The following is a 14,978-nucleotide window of genomic DNA, read 5'->3' as shown; positions in this document are numbered from 1 at the left end:
AACTGTACAAAACCTTTTCAGCAGTTTGGAAACAAAATCATCACAAAAATGAAAGGAACTCTCTGTGTCCTTCTGCGTGTGTGTACACATAACTTAGACACATTGGATTCATGTCAATATTACAATTTTTATTTTGAGCAGCTTTGAGAGTTAGCCTTTGCTTTTTAAGACATGCTTACTTCTGCTTGTATTCTCTACATATTTACTGATGTTGGTCACCTCAGAATTGCTATCCCGACAATGATACCACAAAACTAGCAAAGCTTACATTGACAAAACCCACTGGAATTCAGAAAATAGTAAATAAAGAAATAAAGTAAGCACATAATTTATAAGCAAGTACATATGTCTTTATTTGGAGCTACATGAAAAGCAAAGGCTAGCCTCCTAAACTATTCAAAGAATAAGCTGTTAGAGACACGTTAGTCCAACTATATATGAATTACATACACAAATGATGCCACTGCACTGGTTAACGTGAGAGCTTTATTCACAGAAGTCAAATGGACCCTGAAGGATCTATTCAGTGATGCAGAAAGCGAGCAGCTACAAATTTGCAGTAGGTCCTAAGCCCAAGTGCAGCATGCGCTACTTGCAGAAAATCACCTAAAAGCTTTAAATCATAACATATGCAAAACGATGACGTAAAGCTATGAAAAACGGCTCAAAGCATTTTAAGTAATGAGAATAAGCAAACAATAATTTCATGTGGGAAACAGTAAGATTTACTTAAAGGACTTTGCACGGCCAGCAAAGAGGCCTGATGTGCCGCTCTGCGGTACAAGCAATCCCCCAGTTCACCGGGGGGGAGGAACGCTGCCCAGGGAAGAGTTTTTACTCAAAAGGAACAACCAGTCTCCCTGCTGTAATCCCGGCACACGTAACAGGCAACCCTTGTTCGCTTTTCGTTAGGCGGCTGGTCGTTGACCTGCGCTTGCCGGTGTGCGCAGGGCCTCCCAAGGCGAGCTCAGAGAAAAAAAAACCCGATGCACACGCACAACGCAGCTGAACACACAGGTGACAGCTCCATTTCCCAGAGCAGTGAGAAGTCTGAACTCCTCTGCGGTCCCCTCCTTTGCAGGAGGACAAGATAAGGACGACTAGCACGAAGCCCATCTTAAGCAAAAGAGAAAAAAACAACAGATTTCTAAGGGAAGAGCAAAAAGACATGACAGAAAGCAGACCTTCAGCCAACTGATAAGGCAGCAGCATGTGCTTCTCTTCCCATCAGCTGCTACAGCTTGACTGGAATAAAGCTGCTCCGACAGCCCTGGCCCTGGAGAAACCCGTCCTTGCCGAGGACCTGGACTATGGAGGAAACGGCTTCTGCTCTGAGGGCACCATGCAATGCATATGGCGAGCCTGACTTTTAAATACAAGTCCTCTGCAATAAACTTCAGATGGGAAGAGCCCACACATGGTTTAGAAGGTATTCCTCTGTCGTTTGCTAATGTATTTTAATCCATTAGCAAATGAATGATTTGTTCAGGCAGTGATACTTTTAGGTAAAATATCCAGTCAGAATAAACACAAACCAAAAATGAATAGAAGGGTAAAATACCAAAAATTAACACTGAGTTGTTCACTATGAACTAAACATACTAGAGTTAAAATTTAACCATAGTTTCAGGTAGATGGAGACCAATAGCTTTCTAATCAGCAGTCTTTGACAAAATACACATGCTGCAAAGTTGCAGAGATGTTTTAGTTACAGAACTCCAGAATTACAACAACAAAAAAGTATGTTGGGGTAAAAATTGTCCACTATAGTATACATATCTGGGTTGTCAAGTTATGCTAAACCTCTTCTATATTGCAACTCAAGCAAAAAGAAAATATAAAAGGGGCTGGCTACAACAAAGGGATGAATTAGATAAAGACAGTTACCTAGGACAAATGAATGCAGTATAAAAGAATAAACACTTATCATGTAGCGGGCAGCTATCTCCTACACTAAAGTTAAACCAAACAAGCACATTTCCAGTGCTTTCCACGGACAGCCATCATTAAATAGTTTTTTAAGGCAAATTTTATCAATAATGAGTTGAACTATACACATGACAGCATTTTCTTACAAGTACCTCAGAACTGAGTGCAGAGATTCAAACCCGAACAGAGAAACACACTTACTCTATCCTACGTGCTGCCAGTCTGAGGAAAGCAGTACTCGAGAGCTCAGATGTGCAAAGAGAAAGGCAATAAGCAGCCTCTGGTTAAAATGTAGTAGTAGCCCTGTCCCAATATTATCGCCCCGCTGACGACATCGTGCCGCTACCCAATGAATGGGAAAGTTCAGCCATTCCAGCTGGGAAGAGGGGACAGAATCTAACATACGAATGGTCTAGGAGTGAGGAGCAAAACCTCTGCAGAGCAGACGCCCATCCTGTTGTTTCTAAACGTGCAAAATAAATTCTGTCCCATCCCAGGTATCTTTTGCAGTTAAAAACTGCTTACTGATCATATTGTAAACCTTCTCCTTTTATCTAAAAATGAGACTATGAATTTTTGGTATGCATAAAAATGAGGCTACGAATAGTCCTATGCACGTCAACATTATGAAAGAATAAGGTGCATGATGCACATGCAGACTCCATAAAGCCTACTGCTTAAAAATAGCAGAAGTGCAGGCTTGAAGACCCAGTGACACTGTTGCCAGCTAAAGTAACTCACCATGCTGGCAACTCAGTCAAATAATCACTTCCTTTTTTCCCCCAAAGTAACATATTCTACTACTACTGCCAGCTGAAAAAAAAAAAATCATATGCAGCATAAAGCTTTACATAGGAGCAGGTAAATAGAACAAGCCATATATCATATGGTGAAATAAAATGTAACAATTTTATAACTAAATGTGAGTAAAAAATAAGTTTCGGCCACTTTTTTAAAACTAATTATTATTTGTGCATCCCACAAGTGGTATCTTAGTAACTTTTATTTAGGGATGGAGCTTGAGAAGAACTTCTGGTGGCAATCACAGTTTAGGAGACTCAAATCTAGCAGTTGCAGCCTTTCGTTTTCACACTAGCACAAAAAGATGCCGTGTAGGCCCTGTGCTGCACAGCAATATCTTGCATTAAAAATGAAAATTTCAAGAGGTGACATTTCTTTTTATTTTGTCAGTAATTCAAGAGTCAAAAATTTGTTCTCAAAAGGCCAAGAGCCATTCACAAGGTAGATATTTCTTCTGTGAGGATTATCATACCCTCTGGGTTTTTTTGGAAGCAATATGTAAAAATCCTTAAACTCCAAAAAGATTCCAGAACATGGTATGTAATTACCCTAAGCAATCATAGTCTGCTCCTGTAAAGAAGGAAGACATGTTTGTTTAAAAGGTGTTTTAAAATAAAGACAGGCAGCATTTCAGGCAGGGGTCTGTTACTAGGTGCTTGTAGGAAACGAGAACAGGAAAGCAGAAACACGCTAATCACTCCATGTATCCAAGAGGAGCAGACACGAGGACAGAGCAAAGACAAGTAGACTTCCAGGGCCTGTCCCTGAGGTTGCCAGCAGTAAGTCAGCAGGGACGAGCATCACCCTAGAGACCTCTATCCTCCACAAAAGGCAGGGCTCACCGAGAAGGTGGGCAACTCTTCCACTAGGTCAGGGCCTGTGAAACAGAGAAAATAAAGTGAGGGAGGCAAAATCAACTGTGTCTGATAGATTTCTCCATCCTGGCTCCTCCTCAAGGCATGGTGAGGTTTCAAATACAGGTAGGAGATGAGGTTACTAACTCAGCTGCAGCCCCTTCCCTACTAACAGAGAAGGGACAGGAGCCATTGACTCTTCCTTGAGCTGAGCCTCTGCACAGGCTTGAGTTAAACTGAGCTCCTTGGTTGTATTTAGGAAGATAACTGTAAATGTAAACCCCTTAAGCAATTTCTTCCCCAGTTTCAGTTTCATATTGTAAGTGTGTGGTGCAAGTTACCTAAATATTTTCTCTCAACTAGGTGGAATCTGGTGATAAGCCATTGCCTTATTATCACCCCTAACTAAAGCAATAAAAAGGTGCAATTAAGATCTGTGTAATATAGTACAAACATTTAAGGGTATGACTGGTGGCGCTCTGCTTCAGTGTCTTTTTTTTTTTTTTTTTTTTTAAGTTAAACTCCAATGCTGATGGCTTTCTCTGTGCTCCTCAATTGAGAGACCTGGGTGGAGTGGTTTTTGCTTTGGCGAGCCAAATAACATCAAATCTTGAAAACCTATGTGGAAAAGGTGACACAAAACAAAGTTGTTTTAAAAAAGATACTTTTTAGTCTCTTAGTTTCAACAAAATCTGAGCTGAGGGTGGAATGGCACTGATAACACTTAGGTATATTTAAAATATTGCACTGTGCAGCACTCAAAGTGCTTCAGCCCTTCATTAAAAGGTATGTGCTGCTCAAGCAGGTTTACTCTTTGCTGTGAAAATTTACACATGCATTAATGCTGGACTCTTTCATAGAACTTGTCATCACTGAAAGGGGATGTTGTGAAGCCAGACATGCTTTCTCCTTTCAAGTACTGGCTGCAATGCTCACCTGAATATAGCCAATTCACTGAGATTTCATAAAACTAACTTGAGAAAGAAAAAAAGAAAAAACCAAACAATGCAAAATGGATTTCTGTGAACTGATCTGACTTAAAGTGCAATCAGCCAAGATCTAGAGACACTAATAGTGAACGGATGGGACAACAGAGCTGAACAGAGGAACTTGAGGGCAAGACTTGCCTTTCAGGCAGCAGCAATCTACTCTTGTCACTGCACGTGTAACATTTAACTTTAGCTGTGGCCTATTTAAAAGCCGCAATACCTCAGCTTCCAACACTGGGAACCTGATGCAGGCATTCAAGTTTCCGCATACCAAAGATGCAGTCCTTGCCCAAAGCGTCTTGACTCCTACCTTTCCTAGAGCTTAGGCTACAAAATGGCCCAGCACTTACCCCAAGCACAAAGAACCCAAGCCCAGCATCACCAAGCAGGTTCAAACTCACACCCCCAAGTCCCTGGAGAAGTGCCCTTATCACTTGGCTTTGGACTAAAGGAGAAGGCTCATTCTTCATCTTGAAGCTAGGCAGGAGAAGAAATGAAAACTCACAGTACACAGCAAGAGCACAAAACTGGGAAGGCTGTGTAATTCAGCTGCCTCCCCAGCGAGTATAGTATTTATTAGCTTCTAGCCCTAGCAGTCAGGACTATTTATGCTTTTTTTTTTTTTATAGACCTGTAATGGGATAAAATATTTAAAGAACCACTTGGATAAGAAGCAGGACTTTGTCCTCCCAGCTTCAAGAGCTAGGCTGCTGCCGTACTCCCTCCTGGGAACCTGCCGTCCTTTACCTGGCTTCTGAACTCGCCAGCAGCCAGATCACAGTCTCAAACCCCCTCAGACCGAACCCTGCTCTTCTGCTTTCTGAATTAATGCTCTAATCAGCAAGTAGAGTGATTTCTTAGGAGTCCGCTTCACGTTATGAGCGCACACAGATCTCGGTACACGGGAGGTGACCTCCGAGCTGGCCTTCTCAGTGAATCTCTGCCAGCTGCTGGACCCCGTTCAAGCTTGTAGACCAACTGGAGACTGAACTGCGCAAGCTGCAGGTTCGCTGACTGGTGTTTCACAACTGGCTCTCCTGCCCTTCGCTGGTGCAGCCACCCATTGGTCCCACCAACTTCTCCACCTCCAGCCTCTCCTTCCCTCTCTCACCAGCGCGTGCTGAGGGCGTGCAGTCACTCGGATCAGGCAGCCAATAATGCTGGAAAACTAGCACTCCAACAGCAATCAACACAGAAAAGGTAAATATATATACACGCACATATAAAAGAAATACTTTTCTGACAGTTTAGTGAGCTAAACTAGCTCACTGAGGGCTGAAGCGATCACCGCAGCCAGTACAAGGGAAGCAGGAGCAGAAAGCTGCCAGAGAGGCTGAAAAGAGCTCGGTTTTTGCTGCAGCAAACTGCTCATCAGCCTAGCTGTCCTGTACACCGCGCCCTCAGATCACCTTGATTGACCGAGAGGTGACAATGCAATCCGTGGCAAATGCTGCTTCACAATTTACCTTCCCACCCAACTGCTCATTCCCACCTCCTGCCCCAGCCTGTTTATGGTCACGGGGCGAGTCGGATCAGAGAATCAAATGATGGCTGGGGAGGGGAAGAGATCCATGTCTCTCCGCATTTTTTTTCCTATGTGGATCAGTTTCCTGAGGGAATTCCCCCTACCAAATGTGCAGGCAGCTCTGCTGGTGCAATGCAAAGTGCAGAAACAAACAGCCATGGCGCCTGAACTGGCGAAATGGCCAAAATACAATGACGGAACTGCAAGTATAGGCTGTGGCAAGTATTAGGCTCCTCCTGAAGGAAAACAGCACGACCTTAGAGAACTTTTAATCTCCTTGGCTTTAAGAGTTGCTTAAGGAGTTCAGAGGCTTCCGGAATCAGTTTTAGGTATAGCTTTGGGTTTAAATAATCGTTTGCTCATGCATTTTATTTGGGACTAATTCCTGGCTCTTACCCAGCCATATAGTGTGGTGTATTAGACAGCTTTATAAAACAAACAAAAAAATAAACAAAACAGAACCAAATGAACAAACAATAAAAAACCCCACAAACAAGAAAAGTCATTATTACCTGTGTTTCACCCCTGCAGAAACCAGAGCGTCATACTGAAGGCCTGACTCAGAGCTGAGAATAAAACTTTCATGGCCCGAATTAAGTATCTACACGGCAGGCGTCTTGCCTCCCGGTGTGATCCTTGGAATGGCTGGATTGTGTGTTTCCTAGGCAAAATGTTACTGCAAGTTTCACTACTAAAAATAAAGGTACCTGAAAAGTTTTATGAGCCTCCCCAAAGTATTAAATTTTGACCCATCAAACTCTCTGTGGGAGACTGGAAGTGCTCTGTGTCTTTCACCATAGCCTCAGTGGCAGCTACCAGGTGAGAATCACAGTGAATGAGGTGGGGGAGAAACGCCCTCCCTGTGTTACTATTTCAGTTATGCGCACAGCATAGTGAAATAAGTACCCTCTTTCCCCAAATATGATTTTTTCAGGATTTTCGAGGATGCTCGAAATACAAGTCCTACTCCAAAAATAAGCCCTACTTACAGTTCATTACAAAAGTCAATGTAAATAGTGTCTAGGCAGCTATACATGCAAAAAAGTAAGCAACTTTTGGAGTGAAAATATAAGACCCTGTCCTATTTTCGGGGAAACAGGGTATTAACTCTGCTCATTAGTTTCAAGTATCTACTGGATAGACTGGAGGTGGGGGGGTGGGATGCCAATGCTAAAGTTGGTAAGCCCCCATCTTCACAAACAGGAGGGAAAGAATCAAAGTGAGTCAAAGTCCAACACTAGAGAGGTTGTAAGTTTAATATTTACTTTAAAGCAAATATTTCACCATTTTTTTCAAAGCCAAGCAGTGCGGATTAAAAAAAAAAGCAGCGATATGAGCCATGCGCGTTTTAAAATACTTTAAAGTGCAGTACCTTTAAAAATGCTACACACCGAGCTCCCCCAGAAGTAAATCTGGGTAGGAGACACGCAGGTAAAATGAATATATAAATGAATAAGCCGCTAGCGAGCAGATCTCCACACGCCCCTCCATGGCCGGAGGCGCGGACAGAGCAGCACCCGGGTTAAACCAAAGCCGCCGGGGCTTTTTTTAGGCCAGGCCCGCTCTCCGCGGCAGGCCTGGGTGCAGCAGGAGCCGGCGGGAAGGCGCCGTTTCGGGCCGCCCCGCCATTTTAGCGCCCGGGCAGCGGGCAGCACATGGCCCCGCCGCCGCCCAACGGCCCGGCCGCGGGGGGCTGGCTGCGGGCAGCCGCACCGGGACGGAGCGGCCCGCCGCTGGCTGCCCTTCTCCAGGGCGAAAAAGGGGGGAAACAAACAAACAAACAAACTTACTTCCCTTCAGGGGGATTTTAAGGAGCGGGAAGGCATCCTCCGCCACGCCGCCGAAAACTACAGTACCCAGGGGGCACCGCGGCGTGGCCGCCCGGGGGCGGGGGCCGGGAAGCCCGGGGTAATCAATGTGTCAGCCTCGGCACCCATTAGTCGGATTTTGCACGTAAATTCTTCAGGTCTAGAAGTTATCTTCTGCTGGGGGCGGCTGCTGCCTGCGGAGCCTGCTGAGCCGGGCCGGGAAGGTGCTGGAGCCGGCCGAAAAACATTGCCTGTGTGTAGGTTATTGGTTTTACTTTATCTACAGAGGCTAAAGGTGATAATTAAGTTGGCTGTGTAAAGATTGATTTTGCTTCTGTGTCCTCTCAGGGGGAATGCTCCTATGTATCTTTAAGTACTCTGTTCGAACAACTCCTTAGTTTGTACCACATTGAACTTTCCACTTTATGAAACCGAAGAGTATTGGGCAACATTGAGTCCAATTTAGCATTAAAATTGTGCAACAACACTGTTAATGAAAACAGATTTGATCCATGGTTTTGCTTCTCCCCCCTGCCAAGAGCTAAAATGTGAAAACCTCACCATTCTTCGTAAATTAGCTTATGAAATACAGGCTCATTAAATACTGTTTGCGTATTTAAGCACACCTTTGACTCTTGCTTTGAAAGGGAACAGTCACATGAATAAATGCTCTAGGTAGTACTGACAATTGCAGCAGAACTGCTATTAGTGAAGTCCTATAATACTATGTTTACAAACTGAACGCCAAATGTATCAGCGACAGTCACTGGTCTTGACAAGATGAAAGTATTTCATTTAATTAATCTGAAAACCACCTAACACCTAACTGAACGAAGGTGTTTAACTAAAAGGTGGTGGGTTTTTTGCAGCAAATAGAGATGGGGCGAGCAGGAATAGTTATTTTCCTGTGCGGCTGTGGATCCAGGTTTCTATGGATAGTAATTTTTGTAGTTATTACTTCGGCCATGTTGATTTTTAACGAACCCAGAGAGAAATACGCGGCGTGCACTAAAATGCTCCCCTGTCTTTTTTTGCACCTTTCTTCATGGTTTTCCTTGTATAGGTGGAGGCCTACACTGGTAGGGATATCAATGTAGCTAAGCTACTTGGAATCAATTAACTGTGGTTGCAGAAGGTCCGCCTCCTGCAGGTGGGCAGGTTGGTGGTGTGGGTGCCCCCCAGCCTGCACCGAAGGTGCAATCCCTGCCTGGACCAGCTTTTCTGCCTGAAGCTCCTAACACAGGCTGAATTACACCAGTCAAACCCACCGTTCTCTCGAGTAGAGCTGGAGGTTTTTTGGAAGGTGTAAGTTACAATTGTATTGTGCTGAAAGCCTTCGCAGCTTTGTTGTTAGGCCTCTGCTAGCAACCTCATGCCTAAGTAGAATATAATGACTTGTTTCTGGGTACAAAGGTGCCTGGTCTAGACAGGGCCGTTGGCATCAGGGGGACCTAAATATGTCTGAAATAGTTCAAGTGAAATGTTCTCAATCTTTAGCTCATTGAATACCAGAAATTAGATGCTGTATTCTATTGGTAAGATCTAAAATATATCAATGTTGGTATGGCACGGAAGGTACAGGTTATTTGTGAAACGCCCTCTTAAAATGTAGCTGCTTTATATTATAAATGTAATAAATTGACTGTGACATTGTAAGCAAATTGATCCATGCATCAAATCCATTATTTTTCCAAAGTTAATATTAAGGCACGACACATCCCAGCAATGCACAGTAAAGAACAACGTTGCTTTTAAAGGGTCTTGCAAGTGATTATTTGACCCCATTGAAGTTGAGGCTGATGTTGCAAATAAAGACCCCAGCAGCAATGAAATGGTTATATCTAGGCTTTGAGGTATTTTAAATTTATTTCAGGTTTACTAAGCCCCCCCTAAGTTACTACTTCATGATACCAGAAGAAACTTGACGTGGCAAGTTGTGGGGTTACTCGTTTTTACAGGACTGAAGACGGCAAAGTCGTATTTTTACACAGATATAGCTGAGAATTGGTTTGGGGGCAGCAGGAAGGGAAACCATCCCCCCCCCCCGCCCCCAGGCTCAAATTGACTTTGGTTCCAGCAGAACACCTCGCAGAAGACAGGGCTTTGCAGGTGGGCTGAGGCCGGCTTTCACTCAGCTGTCATTTATTCATTCACGGCGGCGGCGTTTTCCTTGTCTTCCCTTTGTTCCTTTTAATTTCTTCCCCCACACACGCATCTCGCGGGGCGCCCGCCGGCAGCCCCCGGAGCACATGTGCGTGTCGCAGCCGGGCTCGCCCGCTCGCACGGCGGAGGGGGCAGGGCGCGTTTCGCATGGAGCCGCTCGGTGAGCGAGGGAGGAGGGCAGCGCAGCGCCGCGCCGGGCCGGGCCGGGCCCTGTGATGCGGCACTCGCGCGCCGGCAGGCCCCCCCGCTAGGCGCTGCCTGCGCTCGGCACACGGGGCTTGGCCCCCGCTCCATGGAGACCAATGGCATCGCTCCCACCCACCCCCAGCGGCCCCGAGCCCGCCGGCACGCACGGCCACACGCTTCAGCCCACCATGGCCCCGCCGCCACAGCCGCCACAGCCGCTCGGGCCCACGGCGAGGTGAGTGCCGGCCGCCGGGCTTCTCTCGCGGAGGCCCAGGCGCTTTCGGGGCGCCGGTGGCTGCCGCGATCGCGGCGGGGGGAAAAAGTGGGGGGCGGGGGGGGGGGGGGTGCGTGTGGGGGCGAACGGGACGCGGACAGGGCCGAAGGGACCGGCGGTCACCGGGCACCATGGTGCCCTGCACCCACTCCCCCTTCTGTCCCTCCCCGGGGCTCAGGCGCAGTTTTTCGGTGTACGGGGCGCGAGAGGGGCCGAGAACGGCGTGGGGGGGGGTGGGGTGTCGCTGTGGGGGCAGAACGGCAGTTAACGGTTTCACCCGGCGGCGGGGGGGGGGGGGGGCAGGGCGGCCCGCCGGGGCTTTGCCTGTCGCGGGAAGGGGGGGGCGGGGGGGGGGGGGGGGGAGCCGCCGGGAGGCGCGCGGCCCGTGGGGTGTGGAGGGCGGGGGCGAGTGCAACAACATGGCGGCGCCGCGCGCTCCTGCGGGGGGAGGGGGTAGCAGCGAACTTCCTCGAGACACGAGACTTCACCCCCCCCTCCCGCTCTTCCTCTCCTCCCCCCCTCCGGAAGCCAGACGGGGGCTGGCGCTCTATGGCTTTTACTCAGCGCTAGAGCGGCCGCCCGGAGGCCTGGGTTGCCCCACCTTCCCCGTCGACGTCATCCGTTAGAGGGCAGCCAATGGCGAGAGGGCATATAGCGAGGACGTCAGCAAGGGCCCTCGGCCTCTAGTTGCGGCGGTGGTTTGTGGGATACTGGAGGCCTCGCGTCTCGGCAGGAAGGAAAGCGGAGAGTGGCGGTGGCCGGGGCGGGGGGGGTGGTTCCCCGGTGCGGTATAGCTGTCATGGCGACTAATATCGAGCAGATCTTTCGGTCCTTTGTGGTTAGCAAATTCCGGGAGATCCAGGAAGAGCAGCAGCAGCACAGCGGGTAACGAGCCTGCCCGGGGTGGCGGGGGAGGGCGACGCAGCCGCGCTGGAGCCGGGGCCTAGTGCGCGGGGAGAGGAGGGCCGCGCTGGCGGGGGGAAGTGCGCGGGCCCCGCCTCGGGACGGAGGGAGACGGGACGGGGCTTGGGGCTCTTTGCGGATCGTTTCGGCGTCAACGTGGCGGGGACAGGGGGCTCGCGCCCTTGCGAGCGCCTTGAGCGAAAACACGCGGGGGGAGGGGGGGGAGGGGGAGGGGCCGACGGACGGACGCACGCGTTGTCTCTTGGGGAACGCGCACCGCTTTCCACTCACGGGCTTTCCCTCTTGGTCTGTTGCGTTGCGACAAGAGGGGAAGGGGCGAGCATCTTTGCGGTTTGTTTTATTACGTTTAAACTTGCCTAGATTTTCCCCAGCCGTATCTCGCAAAGTAAGCAAAATCTGCTGGAGAAAAATGAATGCTGGGTGCTTATTTTGTGAGGGGAGCCTGTGCAAGTTCTTACAGAAAGCGCCGGGACAGTGTTACATTCGAGATCATGTTTTCCTCCCTTGTGCCTTATACTCGGTTGTCACAACATGTTCTGTTGTGAGTAAGTGAAAGTTAATCAAAAGCTAGATGTTTCGCTAAAAACATGGCTTCTTCAGGAGGCTAAAATAATGTTTTGAAGGGTTGAGTGTAATAAATGCTTATGAATTAAAAAAATCAAAAAAGGCTCAAAATTGCTTGTATTAAGTTGATATTTTTCTTGGTTAGTGGAAAGGTAGAAGGCCAACCCAATGGTGACACAATCCCAGCTGAGCAAGCCAACCCTTCAGATGACACTGTTGCTGGTGCTGGGAGTCGTCAGAATGATCAGATAGTGCAGAAAATAGAGGAAGTGCTCTCTGGAGCCCTTGATACAGAGCTGCAGTGCAAATCAGGTAAATGAAAACACATTTGGCAAATATGTTCTTGTTTTAAGAAGGTTGTCATAGTGCTTAAAATTGAATCAGTTTTACAGAGATGAAAAAGTACTTTTCAGTACTGCTCCTCTCACTGACCTTCAGCTGACAAGTTGTATGTTTATTGTAATGTTTGTTAAGTATTCTTTTCTTACTGTGATTTACAACCATAAGATGGAAAGAGAAATACATAATTTAAAAATTGAAGCTGGTTATGATATAAAAGCATTACTTAGTGTACAAAAAATTACTTTTATTTCATTTACAGTAATGCTAAAACGTATAAATAATATCCATATATTTATTGTGCTTTATTTTAGATGTACCTGCTTCAGGGTCTCAATGAGCAGTTCTTGCTAACAGAGCTGGTACTGATGGATAGAAGCATTGTTTGTTGTGTTATTTTGAATTGGTTTGCAAGATTATTTCTAAAAGTTGTTTATTAGAATTCAGAACTACATGGTTAATCTGTCAGAGTAAGATGGTTTGTTGTTTTAGAATGAATAATGCACTTACCTTTAAAGTATAGATACACAGATTGCAATCTTCCCAAGGTTAAGAATCTCTTATGTAGCAATCTCATAAGTTCAATAAATTACTGGGCTTATTATGCCAAAAAGTTGTGTACAAGTATCCCTTCTCATGGAACTAGTCCTTTCTGTAAAATTTCTCAATCGGGAGAGTTAGTGATATGAAGGCTTTCATTACTGCATTTGTAATTTTTTGGAGTTGAAACATGGATCACTATTATGTACTTGGTAAGTATAGTTCCAGAGTGATTTTTTTTTTTTTTTAAGAGGCAGCAGAGAAATTTGTTTATTTCAGAAATTCTGTTTACGAGGTTTTGGAATTGCTTTTTCCTTCTTTTATACACAGTGGCTTATTTTCCTTGAGCGTTTTCAACAGTCTGTCACTTAGGCTGTACAGGCAGCACTTTACACTTTAGGCTGGCTCCAGTGTTGTATTTTTTGGTTTTTGCTTATTTTTATTTTTTAATTTTTAAAAATTTTTGTTCTTCTGTCATGGAAGAACAAGATAAGCCAACATGGTAAGTGAGACCTATTAACATGGAAGTTAATAAATGTAACCTGTGGTAAACGTTCCCACTACTCATATCTGGAACGGAGTTAACTTTGCTGTTGAACAACAGAGATTATGTGAAAATGCTGTGTAGAAAAGGTCATTTGACTCTGCTTCATTGTCCTCTTTCATTGCATTCACAACAATGTTGGTGGAAACACTGGTTTTTTTGTTAAGCTGTTTATTCTATAAAAACGTGTGTGCTTAAAGCTGGCTGAGATACTTATCTATGGAGTCATAAGCCATGTTAATTTACTAGTATTGCAATTGCCAACAACTTTTGAATTATTTTGCATTGCTTACTTGAAAGAGGATGTTTTGTAATCATAGCCAAGATTATAATTGGAGAATGCCTCTCGCTGCACTGGCCAGTATAAATATAATAATTGAAGATAACATAGAAGTGGACTTGAATGTATAGCTCATATTTAACAAGTTACTACAAGCTGCCTTTAGTACAAGTGCCTTTCTCATGAAAACATGGCCCTAGATCCAGAGAAGGGTAAGAACCTAACACAGGTTAAATTCAGAGGGAAATCAGGTATAGAATTAAAAGAATCACAGAATGGTTTGGGTTGGAAGGGACCATAAAGATCTTTTAGTTCCAACCCCCCTGCTGTGGGCAGGGACACCTTCCACTAGACCAGGTTGCTCAAATCGCTGTCCAGCCTGGCTTCGAATGTTTCCAGGGATGGGGCATCCACAGCTTCTCTGGGCAACCTGTTCAAGTGTCTCACCATCTTCATGGTGAAGAATTTCTTCCTTATATCTAATCTAAATCTACTTTGTTTCGGTTTAAAGCCATTATGTCTTGTCCTGTTACTACATGCCCATGTAAAAAGTCCCTCCCCATCTTTCCAGTAGCCACCCTTTAGGTACTGGAAGGCTGCTATAAGGTCTCCCTGGAGCCTTCTCTTCTCCAGGCAGAACAACCCCAACTCTCTCAGCCTGTCTTCAGAGGAGAAGTGCCCCAGCCCTCTGATCATCTTTGTGGACTCCTCTGGACCCTCTCCAACAGGTCCATGTCTTCCTTGTGTTGTGGGCTCCAGAGCTGAACACAGTACTGCAGGTGGGGTCTCACGAAAGTAGAGGGGGACAATCACCTCCCTTGACCTGCTGGTCATGCTTCTTTTGATACAGCCCAGGATACAGTTGGCTTTCTGGGCTGCAAGTACACATTGCCCTGTCATGTTGAACTTCTCATCAAGCAACATACCCAAGTCGTTTTCCTCAGGGTTGCTCTCAATCCATTTTCCACGCAGCCTGTGTTTGTGCTTGGGATTGCCCCAATCCATATGCAAGACCTTGCACTTCGCCTTGTAGAACATAATGAAGTTCACATGGGCCCACTTTTCAAGCTTGTCCAGGTCCGTCTGGATGGCATCCCTTCCCTCCATCACATTGGCTTGGTGTCATTGGCAAACTTGCTGAAGGTGCACTTGGTCCCACTGTCCATGTCACTGATAAAGATATTAAATAGTGCTGGTCCCAGTACCGACCCGTGAAGAACACTGCCTGTCACAACTTTTTGAGGGCAGCCATCCAGCC

At 46.2% G+C, this 14,978-nt stretch overlaps 2 protein-coding genes across 6 annotated transcripts in view; one reads left to right on the top strand and one right to left on the bottom strand.

Annotated features, from left to right (window-relative positions):
* Positions 1 to 7,937, bottom strand: part of GART (phosphoribosylglycinamide formyltransferase, phosphoribosylglycinamide synthetase, phosphoribosylaminoimidazole synthetase) — a 40,088-nt gene extending 32,151 nt beyond the window's left edge. For 3 of the 4 annotated variants that reach the window (XM_065636400.1, XM_065636418.1, XM_065636426.1), the window contains exon 1: positions 7,889 to 7,937. The gene's annotated coding sequence lies outside the window, so the exon portion shown is untranslated. Of the gene's footprint in view, positions 1 to 7,470; positions 7,731 to 7,888 lie in introns of those variants that run through there. The other variant, XM_065636410.1, reaches the window with a different exon arrangement.
* A 2,274-nt stretch (positions 7,938 to 10,211) lies between these two features.
* The window catches only part of SON (SON DNA and RNA binding protein), a 43,118-nt gene continuing 38,351 nt past the window's right edge, over positions 10,212 to 14,978 (top strand). The window contains exons 1-2 of one of the 2 annotated variants that reach the window (XM_065652267.1): positions 10,212 to 10,490; positions 12,163 to 12,329. In XM_065652267.1, coding sequence (XP_065508339.1) covers positions 10,372 to 10,490; positions 12,163 to 12,329 — 286 coding nt within the window. In that variant the 5' untranslated portion in view covers positions 10,212 to 10,371. Of the gene's footprint in view, positions 10,491 to 11,256; positions 11,415 to 12,162; positions 12,330 to 14,978 lie in introns of those variants that run through there. The other variant, XM_065652276.1, reaches the window with a different exon arrangement.

This window comes from Caloenas nicobarica, chromosome 1, assembly GCF_036013445.1.
Source record: "Caloenas nicobarica isolate bCalNic1 chromosome 1, bCalNic1.hap1, whole genome shotgun sequence".
Lineage (NCBI taxonomy): Eukaryota > Metazoa > Chordata > Aves > Columbiformes > Columbidae > Caloenas > Caloenas nicobarica.
The sequence above is the reverse complement of the archived record's forward strand: the minus strand, read 5'-3'. Positions and strand labels throughout refer to the sequence as shown.